Genomic DNA, 23,160 nt, shown 5'->3' on the forward strand with positions numbered 1-23,160 from the left:
CTTTGAAATCTGAAGGTTTTGAGTTTGTCGAGTAAGCACAGATGCTCTCAGCCTATGATGAGTAAGATTTGAGGCAGGAGAGGACTGAATGTATTGTGATTTTTGCACTACTAGTTTAAATAAATTATTTGATTTGAAATGAATCATTTTCTGTCCCAGACTGAGTCATTTTAGGATAATGTATTCATGTATTGGCTTTCTTCAACAGGCAAAGTGCACACTAATAAACATTACGTGCGTTGGATGCAGCAGAATTAACCAAAAGGCAATCTTTTCATCTGTGGTCCCTTGACAGATGTTTGAAAGTCACCATAAAAGGAATAACATATTAAAATAAAAGAATAGAATAGAAATATAATTATTGATGATATATTGATGACATTTATACAGTATGTAGGCTTTGCTGAGCAATAATAAAAAGAGAAGAGGACGTTGATGTCAGAATGAAGAGAGCTTGACGGAGAGGTTTAAACCCTGTCTACTCTCTCAACTCTGCACACCTGAGGCTCGTGGTGAAAAAACGCATTGTTACTTTGTAATTTGTGACCCATCTGTATTTCTGTAGTCTCACTTTGCCCGACCATCCTCCACAGCGCCGTGGAGGAGGGTCTGGCTAGTCCACACAGCATTCCGGGATGGGAGAAAAACGTGCTCTGGTTTATTGGTATTTCTTTAAACCAACCACAATCGTCATGAACGGTGCTAAGCACCGGATGGAGCCACGGTGCTGTTGCAAAATAGCCTCGGGAAGTAACTTGTTTTGGTGGAATGTGTGTTCGTTCAAAGGTTGTTTTAGTCGTGCAACAGAAAACTCAGATTGGACAGATAGTCTAGCTAGCTGTATGGATTTACCCTGCATAGATATCAAAAAGGTACCAAAAAGAGCGAAATCCGGCGGAATTTCTGGCGGCAACAGAGCAATCCTGGAAGTGGAACGTCATGGATATAGACTAGTATTTCTGCAATGGATGCACAGAGATGGACCTGATCATCATTTGACTCTGGGTCACACACACACACACACACACACACACACACACACACACACACACACACACAGTCCTGCTTTCCTCATTCTGCCTCTTTCTTCAGCCACATTCTCCCTTCCCCAGGGCCCCTGCGTTGCCATCCTCTACCTGTCCACCAGATGGCCTCAGATGACCAGATGGGAGTTTTCCACCTGAGACACACATTTGACAATTCATTATGATATACACATTGGAAATGAAAGATGAACATGTTTTCCACCATGTTTTAATTACAATTTTAAACTGGTGTGCTGTTAATTAACCTGCCTACATATAGCCTAGATTTCATGATATATTATGCCTGCTCTGTCCAAACGATACAGTTTGATTAACTGCTGAAAACGTTCCTCCTCTCCTGAAAGATTGGCACACGTCTCTGTCTCCTCAGTGCCATCACCAGCCCCTATACTGGCAACTCCTAACCACTGGAGAGACCTCTGGAGCTGTCTGAAATAACTGGGAGTGTAAGAGTGATTCTTAGCTTTAAGATATTTGATAACTTGCTTTTATACTTAAGTTTGAAAGTAGGAGTACATTTCATGTATGTATTACATACCGCCCCAGCCCTACTGCATTATCATATTATTTTAGTGAGGATAAATAACTACAAATAACTAACTGTTAGAGAAATCTGTTTATGTTTTGTTACGCGTTTCTGGATTTTAAAAAATATATATATCGGCCGGTATATCGGAATATCGGATTTTTAAATCATCAAATATTTGTATCGATATCGGCCTTAAAAATCCTTTATCGGTCAGGCTCTAACTGTGACTTATAAAGTGTCAGGTTTAGTTCCATCATAGTGTTAATAGTGTCAAAAACTTTTAGCTGTATCTAGCTCAGAAATTATTGGCTAATGAAATGACTGATTTAGCAGGGGGGGTTAACACTTTTGCAAGGCATTGTATCTGTGTCACATTCTAAAGGTCTGATCCTAGAATTGCCCCTGACCCGGCCCAGGGTCAGTCTAATGAAAACTGCTGTGTCTTGACGGTTCAGCTCTGAGACAACACTGTGAAGGAATAATCTCCAAGGTTACGTGTTCTGTCTCTGTTTAGAATTGAATGAAGTGTTTAGAAGTGAATGTAGGCTACAGCTCACAGCAACTTGATACAATATAGTGTCTGTCTGGCTCATATCCAGCAATCAGGTAGCTAATGGAAGCAGGAAAAGAGTCAAAGGTGGTAACACAAAAAAAACGCCCCCAAACATGGACACACAAAACAGTTCTGTCAATCACTTAAGATAGAGAAAACAACTAAACATTTATAGCTTCTGAAATAAACATAATGAAGCTAAGAATGCTATTTCTCTGAGCGTCTTTCTGGACGCACTTACAAATGACGCTGTGGGTCCGACAGCTGCTCTATGTTCACATTTTAATAATATTGTCCTTGTTAATTAGGCTGTGTTAATTCACCCACCTGCTATTAATCAGAATGTTAATTTATATTATCCGAGCCAGATCACAGGGCCACAGATATAACTCTCTCTCTCTCTCTCTGTCACGCCTCTTTGTTTACATGCCACGGATGAAAAGACTTCTGCAGAGGATACATCAGTGTATCCTTGATTATAGCTCCTCCGGGGAGTCTCCTCGCTCCTCCATCCTCACCCCCTTTATTTCATGTGCATTTTAGGAATTGGGACGTCCTTCAACGTAACACGCTGAGAATGATTTCCGGGTCACAAGTCGGAGGATCGAGGGTTTGAGGAGGTACAAATTCGGGAATTGGGAAAAGTGGACTGTGTGTGTGTGTGTGTGTGTGTGTGTGTAGAAAAATCCTACAGATTTTGTTATTTTACTTCAGGGAGGGTGAACAACCAACATGTTGGTCTTGATTACATGAGATGTAATGGCAATTTGAGTTTATAAACTGTTTATGTCCTGTGTGTGTGTGTGTGTGTGTGTGCATTTGAGTCCTCCTCCGTTGCTGTAATACACCAGAAGTGTAATACACAATTACACAGGGAAATTGCGCAGGGAAAGGGGTTTAGTGAACTATTAGCTTCAGGAAGCTGTAGTTTTTGTTGCTATTGTTTAATGACTTAGGCTGCCGTACTGTTTGAGGGTCAGGGGCAGTAACTATAAAAATCAGCTCTTTGTTGTGGGGCACGAGCACCCAGAAAGACACACGTGATTATGAGGGTATATTGAGAATATGGCTGGGCGATATGGCTGAAAACTGTATCAGGATATAAGTGTTTCATATCGGTCGATATCGATAATTATTGATATTTTTTATGACCTATATAAAATAAGGACCAGGAGAACATTTTTTAAAACATTTTTATTTTAAACTTAACCTTTGATTATAATCCCCTCAGTTATAAAGGCAGAAATGTCAACACAACCATGGAAAACACTCAAATAATTAAACATAAGTCTAAAATCACAATGAACACTTAACAATTATCTCTTAACATTAAGGTGCAAAATTAAAGAATACGTAAGAAATGCTTAATAAAGTGTAATAAAATAGTGCACAGTGTTAAATATAAACATAGAGAAACCTGAGACCTGAGAAGAACTATTTTCTGCAAGTTTAGTGCTAGGAAGTTCACAAGCTGAAAATATGTGCAGTGTTTTGTAAACATAGGAGAAATTAAAATAAAACTGAGGTAGACTTTACATCTGTAACATAAAAAACAAAGACGAACCTAGGGGTTATTAACAGATGTGTACCCACTCTGTCGCTCTCTGGGACATGTTTTCATGCTAATCGAATGAGTTTTTTGCTTGAAAGACGCTAGCGCGGACCACTGATTAGCTTACAACGCTAGTATTCAGGGCACAGGGAACGTAAAAACGAATCGCTATTTATACCACTAAAAAGGCTCAAAATATCACCAAACTTCATGTTTACATGCCGCTGCCGTCTTGGAAACCAGTCATGACTTACAGCTGGCGATGCAAACTAAAACTAAAAGCAATTTGCTGAATATATCTGAAATAATCGCACTCTGCATAACTTGTCTAGTGTACTTACTCAGTGGATAACTGTCCATCTGGTCCCTCCGGTCTATGTCGCTGAAAAAGTTTCAAGTACAGCTCTGTTTATCAGAGAGGGGAAATCTTCAGACTGTACAAAACACTGCGTCTCTTGGGCATCGCGACGCAACCCAGCGAGCAAGAAGTAGTCTAGAAGACGTCTAAAAGACGTCATTCTTAGACGTCCAGAAGACCTCTTCACAGGAGCCAGAATGAAAGTTTTTTTGACGTCTTTTCTGGACGTTGTTTAGACGTAAATTAAAGACGTGCTAAAGACGTCATTCTTAGACATCCAAAAGACGTCTTTTCTGGACGTTGTATAGACGTAAATTAAAGACGTGCTAAAGACGTCATTCTTAGACATCCAAAAGACGTCTTTTCTGGACGTTGTTTAGACGTAAATTAAAGACGTGCTAAAGACGTAGTTGTTAGACATCCAGATGACGTCCTCACAGGAGCCAGAATGAAACTTTTTTTGACGTCTTTTCTGGACGTTGTTTAGACGTAAATTAAAGACGTTCTACGGACGTAGTTGTTAGACATCCAGAAGACGTCCTCACAGGAGCCAGAATGAAACTTTTTTTGACATCTTTTCTGGACGTTGTTTAGATGTCAAAAACGTGCTAAATATGTCTTTTTTAGACTGCCAGAATAAAAGTTGTATTAGATGCGTTTTCTGTAGAAATGTCAAAGATGACTGTTAAGATTCTGTTAAGAAAGGCTTCTATTAACATGGAAATCCCATCTGGACATATTTGCAAGGATCAAAATAAAAATAAAAAATGTTTACTTCAAACAATGGCGTTGAGTGAGTTAGTTCTCACTGAGAAAAACCCAGTTACTCATTGTTAATGGTTGTCGTGTCATGAAACTGCAGACAGACCATAGACCTAAATTATTTGAAAGAATATGGATTATATTGATTATTCAATTGAATAATTTTTTAGTTTATATACTAGTCTTGCATTTTTGTATCTTATCAATATAATTGTAATAAACTGCTTACCATTTTTCTGTAAACAAACTGATCACTTCAAGAAATCAACTATTTAAATTTCAAAATATATTTTATTAGTAATATTTAGAAAAACTTAAAACCAGAACAGCAGTTTAAATTAAACCAACAACACACTAATACTTAAAACAAGAACAGCAAGTATAAATTAACACAATAACATAATAAAACTTAAAAGTCAGAACAGTAAAGTAAAATAAAAGTGCTATAAAATTTTGTAATATTAGCACAGTATATTTATTTATTTATAACCACCACCCCCTACTCTCCCAGGGGCATGTTTTAGGTGGTCCGATGCCGCCGACTTTATTTGGGCCTCTGTGGCAGCTGCGTCCCATTTCATGACAGCAGCTACAATCAAAGCAAAAAATCCTATGTAAAATAAATCAATTCAAACGCCACTGTTGTGGTTTAGCTTGCAGCATAGATACAGATTATGTTTAGATGAAAATTTGAGTAACAAATCAATTAAATGAAATAGATCACAAATTAAGTAAAATTACATCAAGCCTGATATTAAGCATTCCACACACTTTTTTTTTAAATTACCATAATATAAAATCTTACCTTTTATTGCTGAAAACAATTTCTTGTCTTCGAGCCCAATTTTATCTTTTTTTCCCTTCCCTTTCAAATTAAACAGTGTCATTAGGTTGTTGGTGAAGAGCCTAATCCAATCCAAGACAAAATAATATGCAATTATTCCACCACATGCAGAATTGTCTTCAAATTACAGTGATTTTGCATTGGCATTATGCACAGCCACACTATTTTTACCTTCATCAAATCGCCTGAAAAGACACTATACAATATAACCATACAGATCTCTACATACATTACACCTCTTAGCTGAGAAGGACATAGGGCTTCATAAATTAGCCAGCGTTAGCCTTAGGCTGGCTACACAAATTGGCTGCGTCGCATGAGCCTGGCGTTTCTGTTGTGTGGCGGCTGCATTGCATTTTCTCTGTCTTTGCACACCAGAAACGCTGCGCTGCTAGCCTTGTCTGTACACACACGTTTTCAATTGATTTACTACAGTAGTACACTTCATGTTAAACAAGACAACTTTGGAAGTATTGACTTTTATTCAAGTAAAAAAGTATTGAATTTTTTTATTACATTTATATCTGCATTTATGTCAAAACCTAGAGACTTTCAAACAACATGTTATCGCGTGAAAAATGAGCGTCGGTTCTATTTCTAGTATGCATGCGTTTTCGGCGCGGCATTCTGGGATTGGAGCCAGGCAAAGCCACGGTGCCACTGCAAATTAGCCTTGGGAAGAAATTTCTTTTGGTGTAACATACATGTTCAAAAGTTGTTTTAGTCGTACAACAGAAAACTCAGATTGGACAGATAGTCTAGATAGCTGTATGGATTTACCCTGCAGAGATCTGAGGAGCAATTTACATAAATCGACAGAGTTTAAAGTTGTATTAATTTAATTATTAATTTTAAAGAAAGATAACAGAAATTTGGCCAAGAAGAGTGAAATCTGGTGGAATTTCCTCTCATGCCCTCTTTTGTCCGTGAGCCCATGTCTGTCTCTCCTTCTCCCTCTCTTAATCCTCCTGTTATTGTTGTTGGAAACCAGAAATAGGGCTTTTTTTTATTCAACGTAGGGAATAAAACAGGGAAGTAAACCGCTGCATTTTATTTTAATGACCATCCGTTTAAATAAAAGTGCATATGTCATCTCTAAGGTGGCTTTGACTTACAAATGTAGCCATTTTCATAAAATATATAATATACAGTTTATCTTTTAGCACTATTTAGCTAAAAAACACCAAGATATAAAAACTATCCATATTGCCAAACCCTAGTGCACAGTCCTACTCTTTACTTAAACCAACAACTAAACCAAACTACCAAATGAAAACAGATTGCGGATCTGTTAAGTTAATAAGTAAATAAATAAATACCTGTCCATCACTTTGTGCGTGCAGTCCTTTACATCTTTCCCACCCACTCTTGCCAGCTGACAAACCTATAATTAAAAAAACACATTCAAATATATTAATGGTAAAAAATTGAGAACATTTGGGTCCAGTTGTTTGCTGCCCTAAAAACACAACATGTAAACCATACAAAAATCATATGTATAATCATGAAATAATTGAAATATTTTAACTCAAATATAACATTTTTTTCCAAAACATTTTATCAGCAGGTAAATACAAAAAGCTGAAAGAATTTGCTGGATCGATATTGAAATGTATCAATATATAAGATCTCTGCTTTATTACTCTCTTGCATATATTTTCTGGCATAAAATGCGACTGCAGGGTGTGTCTCCTTACAACAAAATTAGCACGCATAATCTTTTGGAACCATATCACCCTGACTGACTTGCAGCTTGGCAAAACAAAAACTCCTGCTGTTCGGATGTTGCCATTTCTGATATATTAACATTTCAACATTTTAATTAAAAGAAATACACTACAGTTTGATCAGAAATACAAATTTTATTATGATAAGCAAAACTTAAGTTACCTAAGACATCACCTACCACTGCAGATGTGTAGTGTACTGAAGTGAAAAGTGGAAATAAGTAGGGATGCACGATATTGGATTTTGGCCGATATTCGATATGCCGATATTTTCAAACTGATTTTGTCCGATGCCGATATCGATATTTTTCCCCTGATATATTTACACTTTAATTTTACTGAAGAGAAAGTCGCTCTCCTGTAGCTACCTTTACCATATTACACTCATGTGTTGTAGATAAGGCAAAACACAAGACAAACAAAACACATTTAATTCTACCATGTAGATTTTACAAATCTCCACTGAAAAAAATGGTACATTATTTCACTTAGAGAATAAATGATATGCCAGTGCCACATTTACATTTTTAAGTTCAGACTTCAGTACTTATGAGTAAAATAAATAAAAATTTCAAATAAAAAAATGACATCTTTTACTTGAACGTCTACCAATCCTCCACCACACACCATAATCATATCGGCTGATATATATCGGCAGAAATAATCATATCGATGTTGTGCCGATACCGATGTTGTGCCGATAATATCGTGCATCCCTAGAAATAACACCTGTTTTCCGGTTAGAACGTTCTGTGTTCCGCATAGCCCCCTATTGGCATTAGTCAAGTCAAGTTAGTGCTGGGCGGTTTGACCAAAAATTTATATCACTATAATGATGACGGTTTTCCGGTTTATGACATTTTTTTATTTTATTTTCATGCATAGTCAAGTGTTCAATGCATTTTCTACTTGTTGAGAGAGGAATTACTGCAGTAAATTGACTTAGCATGGTCTATTTTACTGTCATTAGTGAATATTGTAGAATATTTCCACACTAGTAATAAAGGGTTTGCATGGCCCTGGAAAAATATGCTGTTGCTTACAAATAAGAGCCAGTCATGCTTCTAATGTAGTGAGGAATCAGAATGCAAAGACAATTGTAGTCAAAATTCAGAACTTTAACTTTTCAAATTTCACTTCTTTTTTTTTTTTATAAAAACCAGTACAAAAAATAGAACAACTTGCAATACAGGTACATTACACAGTATTCAAGTAAATATAAAAAGGAAATATAAAACAAGTGACTTAGTGAAGTTACAATTTGCATTAATATTACATACACTATCACACACACACTCTCTCTCTCTCTTTCAATAAGTGTTTATGTTGAGAGGAATGGATTCCAAATGGCTGTTCTCTATCATTTTACATTCAAAGCTCTGGTTTTTGTGTTTAGCGTGAAAGCTCACGTGATTGCCACCAACTCGGGATAACTATCACGAATACGTTTGTTAAGGATAATCAATAGAATTGTAAGCTCATTAGAGGTTGAAAAATTCTTACCAAGGTTTCAAATATGTTTTTATCCAGAAGAGAAGCCTCCTCCCTCTCGAACTCTTCCAAGGTGTTAATCTTTATGATCTCAATGCTAGATTTAGGCATGCTCCTCTGGAGTTGTTTGACCTCATCAGTGAGAGTCACCAGCTTTGTCAGCACTATTTTTTGGAATTCTGGCAATAATGAGAAATTAAGAAAAAAAAATTACTCACTATAATCATGGTTCTCTGGTAACAGCAAGGCATTTCAGTAAAAGTGTGCTCTCTAGAAATCCCAGAAAAATGAATAACTATTCAATTTGTTACATAACACTATTTAACAGGTAAACTTTAACCCTGTATTTGACAAATCAGTTGTATTAAATAACAATTTTATTAAGAGATGGTTGTCATATATGCCAAAGCATTAAGATGAAAACCTGAAGTCTGATTCACCAGTTACAAAGAGTATGTAATGTTAATACATAAGTAATTAGTCTGGGTGTTACATGAAAATATTCTTGTACTTACTCGCTTCTGACAGGGGGAATGTGGTTGGCACATCCCTATTATAACTGGACATTTCATGTGAAAGACCTAAGCAGGAAAGAAAAAAAGTGTGTGAAGCGATCAATATATTTAGAACACTTGTACAATGTGCCTCATTGAGTGATACAACCAATGACATTCACCATCTATGCAGACTGATCTCATGAAATAGCGTATGTATGACACGCCAATTCGTATTTCCATTTGTGGCGTGCTATTAACACGCATAATCACTTTTTTGCGTGTTTATCAACGCCGTTTGTTGTCCATTGACTTAACGTTAAATTACTATAAATATATATGACCTACCCCAACCCCGTCCCTAAACCTAACCGTCACTTGGGTTAAGAACATTTATTAATCTTTTCATACCATCTTAGGGAAAAAAAATATCACTCCCCAGATATAGATATTCATTTTGTTCCGTTTCACGCTGAACTTTAATGGCTTTGACATACACGCGGACTCACTGTGACATTTAACGGCGTAGACTGACATGCGGAATAACATCTTACCACGCGGATAGCTCAAAATGCGTATAGATAACACGCCACTTGGCATGAAAGTGGCGTGTATGTTTATGCAAAGTCATGATGTCATGTTGATCTATGGACCTACCTTCCACAGCCTGGGACCTGTGTACACCTGAGAAACCCAAACTACCAACATTAGTTATCCAGTATGAATAGTATTATTCATGCTAATTTGATATTCAATAAGACAAGCCAAATGTAACTGGCAATACTCACGACTGCTTGAATTGTCCCAGCCCACAGACCTGGATGAACCTGTGCAACCCAAATGTAGCCATTATCAATAGTGCTAATTACCTATGCTAATTTAATATTCACTACTGTGCCTGGCTATACTTACAACTAATTGAACTGTCCCGGCCCACAGACCTGGACCTGGACCTGGACGAATCTGTGGAACCCAAAACTGAAACATCAGTTTGTCATGACCAATTAGTAACCTGCATGCTGATTTGAAAATTTAAAAATGAAAAGTTTAACTCACCACTAGTTGACCTGTCGCGGTCCAAAGACCTGGGTGTGCCTAAGCAATGCAGAGCAGAAACATCAGTCATTCATTATCATTAGTCCTAGTGACCTGCCTGCAATATTCAGCAATGAAAGGCTATACTCACGACTAGTTGTCCTGTCACGGCCCACAGACCTGGCTGTACCTAAGCAATGCAGAACAGAAACATCAGTCAGTCATTATCAAGTGTTAGTTACCGGCTGCCTGCTGATTTGATAATCTGGAAATTAAAAGTTAAACTCACGACTAGTTGTCCTGTCACGGCCTGCAGACCTGGGTGAACCTAAGCAATGCAGAGCAGAAACATCAGTCAGTCATGATCAACAGTCCAAGTGACCAGCCTGCAATATTCAACAATGAAAGGCTATACTCACGACTAGTTGACCTGTCACGGCCCGCAGACCTGGGTGAACCTAAGCAATGCAGAACAGAAACATCAGTCAGTCATGATCAACATTGTTAGTTACCTGCATACTAATTTGATAATCTAAAAATGAAAAGTTAAACTCACGACTAGTTGACCTGTCACGGCCTGCAGACCTGGCTGTACCTAAGCAATGCAGAGCAGAAACAAACATTAGTGATTCTTTATCAACAGTCCAAATGACCAGCCTGCAATATTCAGCAATGAAACGTTATACTCACGACCAGTTGACCTGTCACGGCCCGCAGACCTGGGTGAACCTAAACAAACCAAATCGAAAATGTCAGTCAGTCATGATAGGAAGAAGTAGATGATAGAAGTAGTAGGGCAGCACAATTAATCACATTTTAATTAAAATGGCAAAATTTGTTAAAGGCAAAATATGTGTCATACATTCTAAAATAAAGGTATTGTGGTTCTGCAGAGACATCCTTGCCTACAAATAGTATCCTACAGTCTAAAAAAAAATCTTTGTTTGGTACAGATCCTCTCAAAAAAGAAATATTTTTAATATTTAATTTTATATATATATATATTTTACAATGAGCATAATGATACAAAAATGATCATTCCCTCAAATATCATAAATCATATCACAGTTGCAATATCAGTAAAATTAATTGCAATTAGATATTTTCCTAATATCGTGTGATCACAGTAGTGATTACTTGCATGTTGATTTGGTATTCTAAAAATAAAAATTAAACTTTGGAACGAATTGTTAAATTAAAATATAATTTGAATAGTAAAAAAAAATATTATTTGATTACTAAAATCACAAAATGCTCGATATTTGATGAACAATTGGCTTTATGCACAGACACTACTTCCTGAACTTCAGCCTGCTCCTTTGTTTCCTGTTTGCCATTATTGGACAAACTGATGAATCCAGGTGTGCTTGGCCTATGTAGTCACAGCAACACTAATCAGACACACCTGGATTAATCAGTTTGTCCTATAATGTCAGACAGGAAACAAAAGAGCTGGCTGAAGCTCAGGAAGTAGTTCAACTGTGCATAAAACCAATTCAAGTAAATTCAAGTTAGCGAGAGTGCGAAACATAAGGCAATGTGAGGTTTTTAGTTTACTGAGCTAATGTTATGTATCATGTAATGTTAGTGACAGGCTGCGGCTGGGATTCGGAAGGATGGGTAATAGATTTAACATTAAGTTTAAAATTGTCATCCACCAAGCCAAAATGCTTATGTTATCATTATCATTAGACAGCCAATTATGTTTGTTTCAAATTATTCTAATGTTTCATTACAGTGTTGATAATGCATAATAGTGAAGTACAGGCTTCATTTGAGCATTAAATATTTGAATATTAAAAGAAAAATGAAATTTGAATAGTATTAAATGGGAAGATTGACAGCTCTACTCACCACTATTTGATCTGTCGACGCCCACTGACAACAAAGACAGATAGTTTAATACAAATACTTAACTTAAAATTTGAATCGATTGCGAATCGATTCAAATGCGAATTTGAAAATGCGCATGGTCATCTTAGTAACAACTCACCATTCTTTAACTTGATTGGTGGGGTGGGAAATACTGGAATTATTGGACTGGAATCTTAGTAAATAAGGGGTATAGCAAAATTAACAGACAGTTTACTTGATTTTGTACTGAGCACAGGCAACTTTTCAATACACATTAAATGAATGCCAAAATAAACATTTCTGTACCTCCTTTCCGCTTTTCTTTATCATCCTCCTCAGCAGTCGCCTCAGACAGGTCAGATCCTTTTAATATTAAAACACGTTGCAATTGTAACATGAGTTTGTGTGTTTTCTCTATTCAAATGAATAGAAATAAATAGAATAGAATAGAAACAAATGATGGGGACATACCTTCAACAAAATCGTCAAACTGTTTTGTTTTTTTCATCCTTTTTTTGACTACAACCTCTTCGTCTTCATCTTCTTCACATAGTTCAGCATGGCTGGTTTGATCGTAGTCTTCACACTCATGGAAACTTTCTGCAAAGACAGCAAGCATGTCATCAAAGCTTATATCAATGTATAGTCCACATAACTTCTCCAATTTGTTTTACCATTGTATCAAAATATAAGAGGTTACCTGAGGTAATTTTTACTTTCAACAATGGGAAAGTTTCCCAGTCCTCCTTAGGAGCCACATGGTTGTCAAAACAATATTTTGCCCTCGTCTTTGGCCATCGAAGGGTTTTCTCAGCTACATTAACCCAGGCATCAGGGATGGTCCCCTCCATTTCCTTCCCATTTTCATTCCAAACGGCCCTGACGAAAAGCATAACCTGCAACAAAAATGAATATAATAAATAAATGAACTATTATATATATCAAGTCAAGTCACGTTTATTTATATAGCGCTTTTCACAATAAAGATTGCCACAAAGCAGCTTCACAGTATGAGTATATATATGTATATATATATTTACTCACTGCTCTTGACTAAAGAACTTTTGAAGCTTTAATAAGGATAAGTCTATATTTATTTATATTTTACGCAGTGCAGGTTGTTTGATAATTAAATTTCGGTATATGTCCAAGGCCTACCAGTTAGACAGTAAGGGCACAGGTAAATATGACATCTTTACTGTTGTACTATTGAGACAAATAACAAGTTTGCAGTATTGCTAAGATGTCAATATTTAGTTTAATTATATTTTATTTTAGAAAGCACAGTGCATTTAGTTTTTGCTTGTTTCGAGATTTGAGTTGAGCAATACACATTTCATGCAAATCATGCACCCATTTACAACGTACTTAATGTCTTGCCAATCTTCATCATGAATGTTCAATGCCATGCAGCAGAGGAATCATGACAGAGCCATTGTTGAAAGGAAGGCAGGCTACTTTTCGACCAAGGTCTTTTTCCTTGACTTCTTTTCTTCTAAGTCTACGGCCATTCCCTATGTAAGCAATGTTCAAGAGGTTTGACGGACATGGTTTGTCAAACAGGTCGACAGTGTGTCTCTGTTTTACCACATCGCAAACAACTGTACCATCTCCCCTCCTCTCTTGAACAAAAGCAAAGCTCTCATCTTCCAGAAGGAAACAGCTGTCTCTTCTTTTTGATGAAATGTACATTTGGGGCTTTGCTTTAGGCTGTGCAGTGGAATTCCCCTGGGCATGTTCAATTTCGACCAGGCGTTTGGACACCTGCGCTAATGGATTTTGGCCAGTCCTGACCAATCTTTTGATCTGCTGCAAATAGTTCTCATATGGAAAGCAACATATGTCATTTAAAGAGCACCTGAAACGAGAGACATCTTCATGGATGTGTAACAGGGCATGCACATTGTACACCGTAAATGTTTTTCCATAGAGTGCAGGGCAGCTAGACACAAAGTGCCTCATCAGATCAGCAGAAAAATCCAAATAGGCAGCTCTTTTCCTCTCATCTGAGTCCAGCATGATGGATACTGCCACGGTTAATGTCACAAAATGAGCATACAGCTGTGAGGAGACTGTATTTTTTAGTACTATGGGTCCCGTGTACAGAAGAAACTGACGGAACTCTGTGGCTTTCCACCTGTCCAACTCCTGAAGGCCACGGGGCTGTCGTGCAAACTCACTGGGCATCTGGCCTCGTAGCAGGTTTAGTTTTTGTGAGATTTCATTTTTCTGTCTCAGAGAAAGCCTACACAGTTTTGGGCCTCGAGTCAGATACACCAACAGCCGCCTAACAACTCCCAAGCAAACCGTATGCATATAATCCAAAACAAAGGCACTGACACAGGGAATCCCAGCAGCTATTAAAGGGCTAGATCCATTTTGATGGCAGGAATACTCTAACTGACTAAATCCTTCATCTGTGCGCAAGGTTGATGTCAGCTGATTGAAGACAACTCTTCTTTCAACATACTGACCTTTCACTTGGCACCTCTCACAGCTGTCATATGCAGTATGACCTTTAATGCATTTTAAATATGCTCTTGCGGGTGCATCACAGATAAAGGTACGAACATTTACGGCATACTTTTTCTCACGAAACACCAGGCCATTCTGTTGGAGATTTTTGAACTCCTCCAAAAAGTCATGAAGATACGCATCAAGGGGCTCAGGTTTGCTTTCCCCGCAGTACAATGCCACAATAAATGGACTGAAATTGCTAAATGTAACCAGTATTGGCCAGAACTGGACTTTACTACTTTTGAAGATTGGTAGTCCATCAATGTTGACATCCAAACTGACTGTACTGTGTTGTTGTCTAAAAGCATCATTTTGAGACAGTACACGGGAAATGCCCCCCTCCAAGCCATAGTAAATATACTGTCCATTACATTTTGAATGGCTGTCAATGACTTGAGGAGTGTCTAGTAATGTGCGTGCATCTTTAGGGAGTACATGTCCATGATCCCTTAGAATCTGCAACAATTCATTTAGGGACCTATTAGTAATTTGATGTCTTGTACTCCACTCTCGCAAGTCATTGCCGATGTTTCTAACTTGGACCTCTGGTTCAGGGTTCAAAATCTCCACATCTGATTCACATATTCCGATGTCAGTGTCAAAGTCTGAACCATCAGTGGTCACACTGATGCTGTGGTCATCAGTATTGCTTCCACCATCATCATTGGTTGTTTCCTCTCTGTCATTTGTGGTTACTGCGTCATCAATTGTCACCGCAGTGTCTTCGTCAGAGTGGAGAAGTTCATTGATGTCTGCTCTACGTTTCCTCCACATTCTTAAATAAGCCATCTTTAACCCTTAAGTTGAAACTGTCAAAACAAAATTCAGTAAAATTAAATATTTTGAGTGTGCACACACACACACTAGAGATGTGCGGATGTGCGGAGATTGTCCGTTTTTTATATGCAGATTCCGGATCACGTGTTCAGTTACAAATAAGTTAGATAGTATAATGTATATTTGGATTACGGGCTCTCTTTGGCGTTTGTTTTTTTTCAACAGACACTTATTTGGGTTTATTTCGCGCTAGATTGCCTTATATTTAACAAATGAACGAAATCAATGCTCTGCTAGTTAACTGGAGATGTTTTATTTATTTGTATTGGTACATTCGTGCTGCAGGATGTTTCAAAAGTGGCATTAACAACCTTGGCAAAAAGTTGTTTCAAAAAGCAAATTATGCCTATGCATAAAATTCTAGTCTAAGAATAGCATAGCAAACTGTGCTTAAAAAATTGAGGGGTAGAACGGTACACAGAAATCGCAGTTCGGTTCATACCTCAGTTCGGTACGATTTCGGTGAGTGTGTTAAAACCCACGTATTGTAACTTAAAAGCATTGCAGTCTACTATTCCTGACAAACTTTCATGGTTGCAGTTAGTGTTACTACAGTAAATCCATGGTGAATGTTGCTGGACACTGGATAGTTCATTCATGGCACAATGTTTCTTCCTGGTTTCGACTTCAGCGCTGTTTGATCAGTTAATAACGAAGAAATTTGAATGTTTCTAACTAGATTTCACAACGATGGCATTACTTCTGTGGCAAATTTGATATATATATTGTATATATGGTACTTTGAAGACTAACTGTGTTGATAATATAACATTGAGACAAAAAAGGTAGAGGGTGAATACTCACTTCTCTTGTCAGCTACTCAGATGAATGAGGGATCCTGGCCACAGAAAAATAAAAGAAAGAGAGGAAAGGGGAGAATTAATTAACAAGGGTCACATTTCAGTACTAGTATCATATTAAGCCAAACAAATATTAAATTGTTTCTTTGCCAACTTGAGGTGAAAACAAATTCACAGTTACATCAATGGACATTGCCTAAAACGGAAAGTCCATGGCAAGATGTGTTTTTAAAAATTAAATCATTAAAACCTAATAGTCTCTAATGATATGCTACTAGTGCTTATTTTTAAGAACACTATATCTATTCAATTAAGTGCTAGTACTTATTCATTAGCTACTATTACTGATTCATTAGATATAACATACAACATAGTTACGTTTTTGATACAGCCAAAAGAAAGAAATGCCCAAGAAATTTCTGATTCTTTTCAAAATTGAAAAATGATTCTTTAAATTATTTTTTTTAAATAAAACTAACATCATAAAAAAAAAAAAAAATTACTGTTGAAAGAGCCACATATGGACATATTTTGGATTAGGCTAATGTCATGTTGCCCTAAGGGGCCGTCACACAGCGCGTTTTTGCGTGTATAAATTCATAATTTCAAAAAATGTAGGCTCACGACAATCACGCTCATAATAGAAGCGACGCGGCACGCTCGTTTTCCCAAGCGCCTCTGTAGCATATCAACGACAGACACCATGGGAGAGCATGCGCTTATGGAAAGGAGAAAGCGGTGTGAACTGCGTTGCATGATGGCGAAGAGGTACCAGCAAATAATTAATTGATTTCAATATTAGTTTAATACAAACACTTGATTGTTCGTGTTTGTACTTGTATACTTTATTCATTGTGCATTAAATAATGTTAACAGATTAAATTTATTAATTTTAACAATGTAGAATCTTTTTTTATTTACCCCAAGGAGAATAATTGCTACAGTAGGCTATATAACTATTTTTTATTGTTATTTTATTATATCTAATGTTATTTAACAAATGGAATCTTATTGTAAAGTGTTTTTACTACAGTTTCCATCTTTGTAACCGTGATATATACTTTAATATATGTACATTTAAATTAAGCTTTGGTACCGAAATTGGTACAGAAAATCGTGGATTATTACTGGTATCGGTACATAACTGGTATCCGTGACAACACTATAGTAGTTTAATGTACTACTGACACTAAAACTCTGAAAAAAATTTTTTTTCTTAAAGTAATTTTTATTTTGGGTGAACTATCCATTATACATATTGTCATTATCCACAATATGTATTATTGCATTTTTGTATTATTGTTACACTTTATATTATATTATTACTTTATATTATTTATATTATTACATCCCTAGAAATAACCGTTCGGTATGAGGCTTTCGGTTCGGTATGCATTTTCAAATTTTTTTGGTTTAATATGAATACTTGTACCGTTACATCCCTAGTACTTATTTATTAGTTACTAGTACTTATTATTAGATACTAGTACTTATTCATTAGATAGTAGTACTTATTTTGATGGTGACTAGTAACTATTATTTTGTTACTATTGAACACTACAGTGGCTGTTCTGACTAGTCATTATAAAGAATAAGCACTAGCTGACGTTAATGAATAAGTAATGTTACTAGTAATTAATGGAATAGATAGTATCTAAAAAAATATGTAATGTTATTGACCCATTTTCAGTTTTTATAAACATGGGGACTTTTTTTTGGGCGGAGCCCACTGTCCAGAGCCCCAATTATTTTTGTTTGCAAAAGTTCATTTTAACGGATGGACATGTACATGCTCAATGGATAGACATTCTGACAGGATTAAGGTTAACGTTGGTAAATCACTGGTAAATCAAAAGGTTTAGAGAAAAAAAAATGAATTACTTAGGCTAGCTGATCCAACTGAGACTAACAAAAAAAAATCGGTAACACTTGATAGTCCACTTTAGACAGTCTACTAACTATAAGTAACTTTGCAACTACATGTCAACTAACTGTCATTAGAATATTAGTAAGCTGTCTGCTTAATATCTACTAACACGTTATTTTGTTGGTCCCCCAACAGACATTCTACTGACTATAATTAACTTGCCAACTACAAGTCAACTAATTCTCCTAAATCGATTCCTAACACCTAACTATAACCTAACAGTCTACTGACTGTCTACTACAGCTTACTAATACTCTAATGAGAGTTAGTTAACATGTAGCTGCTAGTTGAAAAGTTACTTAAAGTTAGTAGACTGTCTAAAGTGGACTATCAAAATAAAGTGTAACCAAAAAAACTTTTAGATATTTTGAAAACTACTCCCTATTATAACAATGTTACTTACAAAGTCCTTGATGGGACGTCGACTCAAGTGCAACACCGTCAAACTGCGACAGCCTTCCTTGGCAACTAAGCTAGCTAGCTTAAGTAGCTAGCACGTCCTTTTAGAGGGAAAAAAAAACATTTGAATTACTTAGCTGAACCAACTTGGACTAAAGAAAAAAAACTTTGATAACATTTCGAGAAACACTCACTATTAGTATTACCATATTATAACAATGTTACTTACAAATTCCTTGATGGAGACGTCGACTCAAGTGCAACACCGTGAGACAGCGACACGAGACGGAGACTACTAACGTTAAGCGATCTTAAGTAACGTTAGGCGTCCAGGGGGAAAAACACATTTGAATTACTTAGCTGAACCAACTGGTACTAACGAAATAAAAACATTATAATAACATTTCGGGAATCACTCACAATTAGTATTATCAATATTATAACATACTTACAAAGTTCTTGATGGGGACGTCAAGTGTAACACGAGCCAGCAAAAAGCCTTGGTGCAGAATGCGGCGGAGGCGGAGCATGCTGCGCGGACTGCAGTCATATATCCGTCCGCCACAGAACTGAGAAACTTGTATTCCGAGCATGTTTGATCATTATATAGATAGATCATGTTATAAAAGTAAAAAAAAATCAAGTAATTGTATCACAGTTTGAAAAAAATCACAGTTTGTATTTTTTATTATCACTATAAAGGTAGAACTATTTTTCACAGGGGATCGAGGGAATCTTCTTGAAACCGGAAGGTGTACCCAGTAAAACCGCCTTTTCCACCACACTTTTAAGAACAAAAACGAAAGGGGAAAAAAACACTCATATCCGAAAAACATGCTTATCACTTTTTAAAAAATATAATTTTATTAATTAGCATACACGTAATAAAAAAAACACACCAAAACAATAAACAATAAAAAAATTGACATTTGTAGGAGTATGGGTGAAATTTATTTTATATTTGGGCTTGCCCTTGCTGAAGGGGTCAAGGTGGTCAGAACAGCGCTCTTTTGGAACCCCAGGCCTTCAAAAAGCTTATGTGGAAATTTACATTTAGGCTACCCATCACCCTCAAACAAAGACAATGACAAATGGAAAAAATACAATAAATAAATAACTTTTTCTAGAATACATAATTTAATATAAAACTTTAGAATAATTGTCCATATTGACTGGAAGTATTTGTGTCAACGTCTACCATTCCCACATCCCAAAAATCATGTGGTTATAACTCACATTATCAGTTATTGACAGTTTGGTTTATACCTCGCCTTAAGTTTGAGGGACCAGATTTGTGCCAAACTGCCTGTATCCTCTAGGCCTACCTCTCAGAGATCAGATCGTAAAAAATCATTAGTCATCCTGCCACTGCTTTCCCCATTGTGACTGACCTGTCTAAGTTTAAAAGAGCAAGGTGACCAAAATAATAAAATTATGTAAAGGGTTGAATGCAATACAATTGTGATATTGACAAGGATCTTAGCGTCAACTATGGCGTCGCTCCTACAGCGTTGTGACCGTTTCGGAGTGATAAGGGGTGATAAGTCTGATTTTGAAGATCTGCAAGGTCTGCCAGCCAGTTAGCAAGCAAACCTGCCCTAAAAAGACTGCTTGCTGGTGAAGTGCTAATTTCAAAATGTTACTGTTACTCACATGAACACTGTAAAGCAATCGGGTGTTTTATTAATATTATGAATTACTAAAAGTCGTTTGAGAATATCTGTTTCTGTCTGAATCATTATAACACACCATTACAACTATCAGTGGTTTCTTTCTTTTCATTTTTATTTATTTATTTAAATTCAATTCAATACTTACTTACCCTATTAACCCTAGATTCTTTAAAAAGGAGACGTAACAATATTGTAGTGTTGTTTTTTTTGCAAATTCAGTGACTACACAGCTGATCAACACTGAACCAGTTGACCAAGTCCAAGTTACTCATTTTTGGAGGTGCACTCCAAAGGAGAAAGCTTATTTATTTTGGAACTGTCTTTCACAGGGATATTTTGTGGTACATTGTGTAAATTTGATCAAATATTATGTGAATCCTAACTTTGAATTTAAATGTTTTCATGAATGTAAAAAGAAAATTGATAATTTTTAAATCTGAAAAAAATCTGTTAGCTAAATTCACAAATGTAAATTTTATGCAATCTTCAAAGATTTAAACATGAAATGAAAATCTATTTTGAGTTTTGAGTTCTCTAAGAATATACATGCTGCAGTGTTTAAGGACTTAGAACTTAATCTGGAATGAAAGACGACGAAGTTTTTTTTTTTAACAGCCTTTTGAGTGGGCAGCCCACAGTGGCCTTTAACATATTTTCTGTCATTAAATCTAGATGTTTGCAAATGTTTATATTGTGGCAAAATTGGACATCTTTATTCACATAATTTGTCAAATAATTCTGGATGTCAACGTACAGATTATAGCCATATGAACATCTTTCCTCAACTAGTTCTGGCTGTCAGTGGACGTTTAGATTATGGCCAGATTGAACATCTTTATTTACCATGGGCTTTATGCCCAGCTGCACTACTTCCTGAACTTCAGCCTGCTCCTTTGTCTCCTGTCTGTCATTATTGGACAAACTGATCAATCCAGGTGTGTCTGTTTAATGTTGCTGAGACTACATAGGTGAAGCACACCTGGATTGTCCAATAATGACAGACAGGAAACAAAGGAGCAGGCTGAAGTTCAGGAAGTAGTGCAGCTGGGCATAAAGTCCATTATGGACCTTTTCTAAATGTCAACGGACGTCCAGATATAGCAGTTGCCTAGAACGTCTTTTCTGAACTAGTTCTGGCTGTTAGTGGACGTTATGGCCAGAATGGACATCTTTATTCACGTAATTTATGGACTGTTTCTGGATGTCATCGGACGTCCAGATTATAGCCATTATGAACGTCTTTTCTGAACTAGTTCTGGCTGTTAGTGGACGTTATGGCCAGAATGGACATCTTTATTCAAGTCATTTATGGACTGTTTCTGGATGTCATCGGACGTCCAGATTATAGCCAGTATGAACGTCTTTTCCAAACTAATTCTGGCTGTTAGTGGACGTTTAGATTATGGCCAGAATGGACATCTTTATTCACGTCATTTATGGACTGTTTCTGGATGTTATCGGACGTACAGATTATAGCCAATATGAACGTCTTTTCTGAACTAGTTCTGGCTGTTAGTGGACGTTTAGATTATGGCCAGATTGGACATCTTTATTCACGTCATTTATGGACTATTTCTGGATGTCATCGGACGTCCAGATTATAGCCATTATGAACGTCTTTTCTGAACTAGTTCTGGCTGTCAGTGGACATTTAGATTAGGTCTGGATTGGACATCTTTATTCACGTCATTTATGGACTATTTCTGGATGTCATCGGACGTCCAGATTATAGCCAATATGAACGTCTTTTCTGAACTAATTCTGGCTGTTAGTGGACGTTTAGATTATGGCCAAATTGGACATCTTTATTCACGTCATTTATGGACTATTTCTGGATGTCTTCGGACGTCCAGATTATAGCCAGTATGAACGTCTTTTCCAAACTAATTCTGTCTGTCAGTGGACGTTTAGATTATGGCCAGATTGGACATAATTTCTCAGTGTCATTAATCGACTAATTCTGGCTGTCAATGGACGTTCAGATCATGGCCTGGACGGGCCGACGTGATATCAACCTGTTTTGTACGTCCACAGACGTCGCTTGCTCAGTGGGAACAGGTCCCACTCCTCGCAACACAGACACTCCTGTTCGGTGGCCATAGCTTCACAATGTCCGCAGGTACACCACCAGTTTCCCGAAGTACGAGGCTGTGTTGCAGCATTGACTACCGGTAGCTCTCTCTCTTGTAGCCCTTTCACAGAGCTCCCGCATCTCTTCGTTCAATAAACTGTCTGTACACTTACAAAGTTCTCAATGCTTCGGTTAACATTTAGGGACCCTCATTATGCTACCGTTGAAGTTTGGTGATATTTTGAGCCTTTTTAGTGCTATAAATAGCGATTTGTTTTTACGTTCCATGTGCCCCGAATACTAGCGTTGTAAGCTAATCGGCGGTCCGCGCTAGCGTCTTTCAAGCTAAAAACTCATTCGATTAGCGTGAAAACATGTCCCAGAGAACGACAGAGTGGGTACACATCTGTTAATAACCCCTAGGTTCGTTTTGCGCCGGAATTGTCCTTTAAGGACGTTGCTGTGCTTTAGAGAGCGCACTATTTTTCTTCCATGAGTAATAAAAGGCAGAGACCTGTGAGGGTGAAGACAGAATGGACCCAAACGCTAGGCTCAGCAGACAAACAAGTTTTATTAAAGGAGAGGGAAGAGGAAGGAGTGGGGAGGCGGACGCCGGGGACAGGAGTAGGGGCTCTGGGGCTGGAGTAGGATGGGGTTACGGTACGCCACGCACCTAAGGGCCCGCCCCCAG

General features: G+C 37.1%; 1 protein-coding gene across 13 annotated transcripts; it reads right to left on the reverse strand.

The window, feature by feature from the left end:
• Positions 1-5,126: 5,126 nt before the first annotated feature.
• On the reverse strand, positions 5,127-19,288 carry LOC116036129. Of its 13 annotated transcripts, none has more exons than XM_031279606.2 (23): positions 19,178-19,286; positions 18,955-19,035; positions 18,730-18,826; positions 16,404-16,437; positions 12,946-13,141; positions 12,717-12,845; positions 12,552-12,608; positions 12,385-12,438; positions 12,246-12,269; positions 11,082-11,120; positions 10,948-10,986; positions 10,811-10,849; positions 10,681-10,719; positions 10,543-10,581; positions 10,413-10,451; positions 10,269-10,319; positions 10,145-10,183; positions 10,014-10,040; positions 9,378-9,443; positions 8,875-9,041; positions 6,964-7,028; positions 5,606-5,706; positions 5,127-5,389 (listed from the first exon to the last, which is right to left on the reverse strand). In XM_031279606.2, exons 5-23 carry the CDS (start codon positions 13,136-13,138, stop codon positions 5,280-5,282), a joined length of 1,317 nt encoding a protein of 438 aa, XP_031135466.2. In that variant the 5' UTR covers positions 13,139-13,141; positions 16,404-16,437; positions 18,730-18,826; positions 18,955-19,035; positions 19,178-19,286; the 3' UTR covers positions 5,127-5,279. The 13 variants fall into 13 exon arrangements, with proteins under 13 accessions (XP_031135466.2, XP_031135464.2, XP_031135468.2 ...); XM_031279604.2 differs by having other exon boundaries at positions 10,269-10,334; XM_031279608.2 differs by lacking the exon at positions 10,948-10,986 and having other exon boundaries at positions 10,269-10,334; positions 19,178-19,288.
• Between the last annotated feature and the right edge of the window lie 3,872 nt (positions 19,289-23,160).

This window comes from Sander lucioperca, chromosome 17 (genome assembly GCF_008315115.2).
Source record: "Sander lucioperca isolate FBNREF2018 chromosome 17, SLUC_FBN_1.2, whole genome shotgun sequence".
In the NCBI taxonomy this organism is placed as follows: Eukaryota; Metazoa; Chordata; class Actinopteri; order Perciformes; family Percidae; genus Sander; species Sander lucioperca.